We start from the raw sequence: 2,310 nt of genomic DNA, 5'->3' as shown, positions 1-2,310 counted from the left end.
CCACTGAACTGATTCACTTCTTTGAGTTGAAATGCCAATAACTCATTAAATTAAGTTGAAATTTCATAACTTATTATGTTAATTGGAAGTAACTTATAGAAAAACGTTAAGATAACTAATTGAGGGCATGACTTTTAACAGTGTACAGTTTCACAATCCAGCAAATCAGGCTAAAAAAAACTTACTAAAATTTCTGTTTTATTGACTTTAAAGTAAGAAAGGAGTACAGGAAAAGATAAAGTTGATTCTATGTTCTGTCCACACCAAAATCAAAGATGACTGAAAAATTCAAACTTAATGTTATCTTGAAAGTTGGCTGTCATGAAAAGAACAAAACCATAAAATTATTTTAGATATTTTGGGGCCAAATGTTAAAGAGGGCGAGATTTGAGTTTGACACTTAATTTACAAAAATTAGGTAAAAATGTGAGGTTCTAGTTTTTAATGACCTGTTACATATTTACTGTTCTGACATCTGTAGGAATCTTTATGACACGGTGGAGCAGTGGTTAGACCTGTGGCCTCACAGGAAGAAGGTTTCAGGTTTGCTTCCTGCCTGGAGTCTTTCTGTGTGTGTTTCTAACACCTCCTCACTTCTTTAGGTCACCATGACGCAGCTTCTCCTCCTGTGTCTGCTCCTCTTCTCTGGAGGTCAGARGTCATCGGCATGCCCCGGCCCCTGCTCCTGTGCGGGCAGCCAGGTGAACTGCAGCAGCAGGTCGCTCACCTCCGCGCCCACTGGCTTCCCTGCAGAGACCACCCAAATCCTCCTCCACGACAACCTGCTGACCTCCCTCCCCAACGGGCTCCTGGACCACCTGGCCTCCCTGCGCCACGTCTCCCTGCACGGTAACCCCTGGGTGTGCGACTGCGGCGTCCTCTACCTGCGCTCCCTGCTCAGGCGTCACTCCCTCCTCGTGGCGTCCCACCCGGGGGTCAACTGCAGCTCCCCCGCCGGTCTGAGGGGCCGGCTGGTGGCRTACCTGACAGAGGAGGAGGTGCTGGACTCCTGCCAGTACTGGTACTGTGACCTGGCCCTGGCCTCGGTGCTGTCCCTCTTTGTGTTCGTGGGGTTTCAGGCGGGTCTGCTGGTGGCCGTCATCATCTTCCTGAAGAGGTTTGAGCGGCTCTCCAAGGAGGCGAAACGGACCACAGAGGAGAGCTTCACGGCCGGGGACAATCACAGAGAGAATGATTACGAGCGTTTGAAGGACAGCAGCATCTGAGCTGGTAATCCTGTCTTTACTGTAGAATAAAATCTGTTTAACAAAGAGATTTACCGTGCAGATTATATAAATCATATTAAAAAACAACTAGATATAAATCCAATGGGAACATTCTGGACTGTAAAGCTTTGAGTGGGATCTAAACCTTTATAAAACTCATAGTTTTTTGTTATGTGTGATTAAATAGCCTACTATAAATGTTTTTACACTTAGCAGAGAAACTATATGAATATATATTTGATTTATAACATACATATCTGATTCAAAAACGCTTCTTGGATGTGATTATTATAGAGAACAATTACTTATTTTTTTCTTCAATAAATTAACAAAATGTCGAATATGTGTTTGATAACGTTTCTTTTGTTAAAAATCTAATAAAAATGAGTTCATCAAATTGTGAGCCTGAATCTGCTTATTTTTATTAAATAGAGCTGTTTTAGTTTTTTGCTTTTTAAGTTTGTAGATTTAGACAATTTTTTCTCAGTTACCAGAGTTGTAATGTAAGTACAAATACTTTGTTACAGTACGTTTGGTTATCTGTACATTACTTGAGTAATTATTTTTCAGCCTCCTTTTTTACTTCTACTTCTTCTTCTTACATTTTAAAAAAGGGTAGAAAGTCGTTTCTCCTATTTCATTTCAGATAGTTATTGTTAAAAAAAACTATCCTGAAAAATTGTGGTTCCGGTATTGAATTTAATTGTGGTTGGATGAGAAGTATAAATACACACCATTCTGATACTGTATTTAGTTTGTACATAATCCATCAAAGCTGCATCCCTTTACCTTTATTGCATCCCAATAAATTTATTTTGGAAAATCTAACTGTTCATTTTTACTCAGTACTTTTACTTTTATTACTTAAGTACATTTTATGTAGGAATTTACTTTTGATACTTAAGTACAAAACAAATCAGATACTTTAATACTTTTACTCAAGTAATACTCTTAGAGAAGACTTTAAATTTTACCAAAGTAATTTTATAAGATACTTGTACTTTTACTCAAGTATCACTTTCAGGTACTTTATACAACACTGTCAGTTACATATTAGTTTTTTTTAACACATACTGTACGTTGT

At 38.6% G+C, this 2,310-nt stretch overlaps 1 protein-coding gene across 1 annotated transcript; it reads left to right on the top strand.

Annotated features, from left to right (window-relative positions):
* Positions 1 to 215: 215 nt before the first annotated feature.
* gp1bb (glycoprotein Ib platelet subunit beta) lies at positions 216 to 1,623 on the top strand. The gene has a single exon (XM_014002559.1). It carries the CDS (start codon positions 609 to 611, stop codon positions 1,224 to 1,226), a length of 618 nt encoding a protein of 205 aa, XP_013858013.1. The 5' UTR covers positions 216 to 608; the 3' UTR covers positions 1,227 to 1,623.
* Positions 1,624 to 2,310: the final 687 nt, after the last annotated feature.

Source organism: Austrofundulus limnaeus, unplaced genomic scaffold (assembly GCF_001266775.1).
Source record: "Austrofundulus limnaeus strain Quisiro unplaced genomic scaffold, Austrofundulus_limnaeus-1.0 Scaffold14, whole genome shotgun sequence".
NCBI classification, from domain to species: Eukaryota; Metazoa; Chordata; class Actinopteri; order Cyprinodontiformes; family Rivulidae; genus Austrofundulus; species Austrofundulus limnaeus.
The sequence above is the reverse complement of the archived record's forward strand: the minus strand, read 5'-3'. Positions and strand labels throughout refer to the sequence as shown.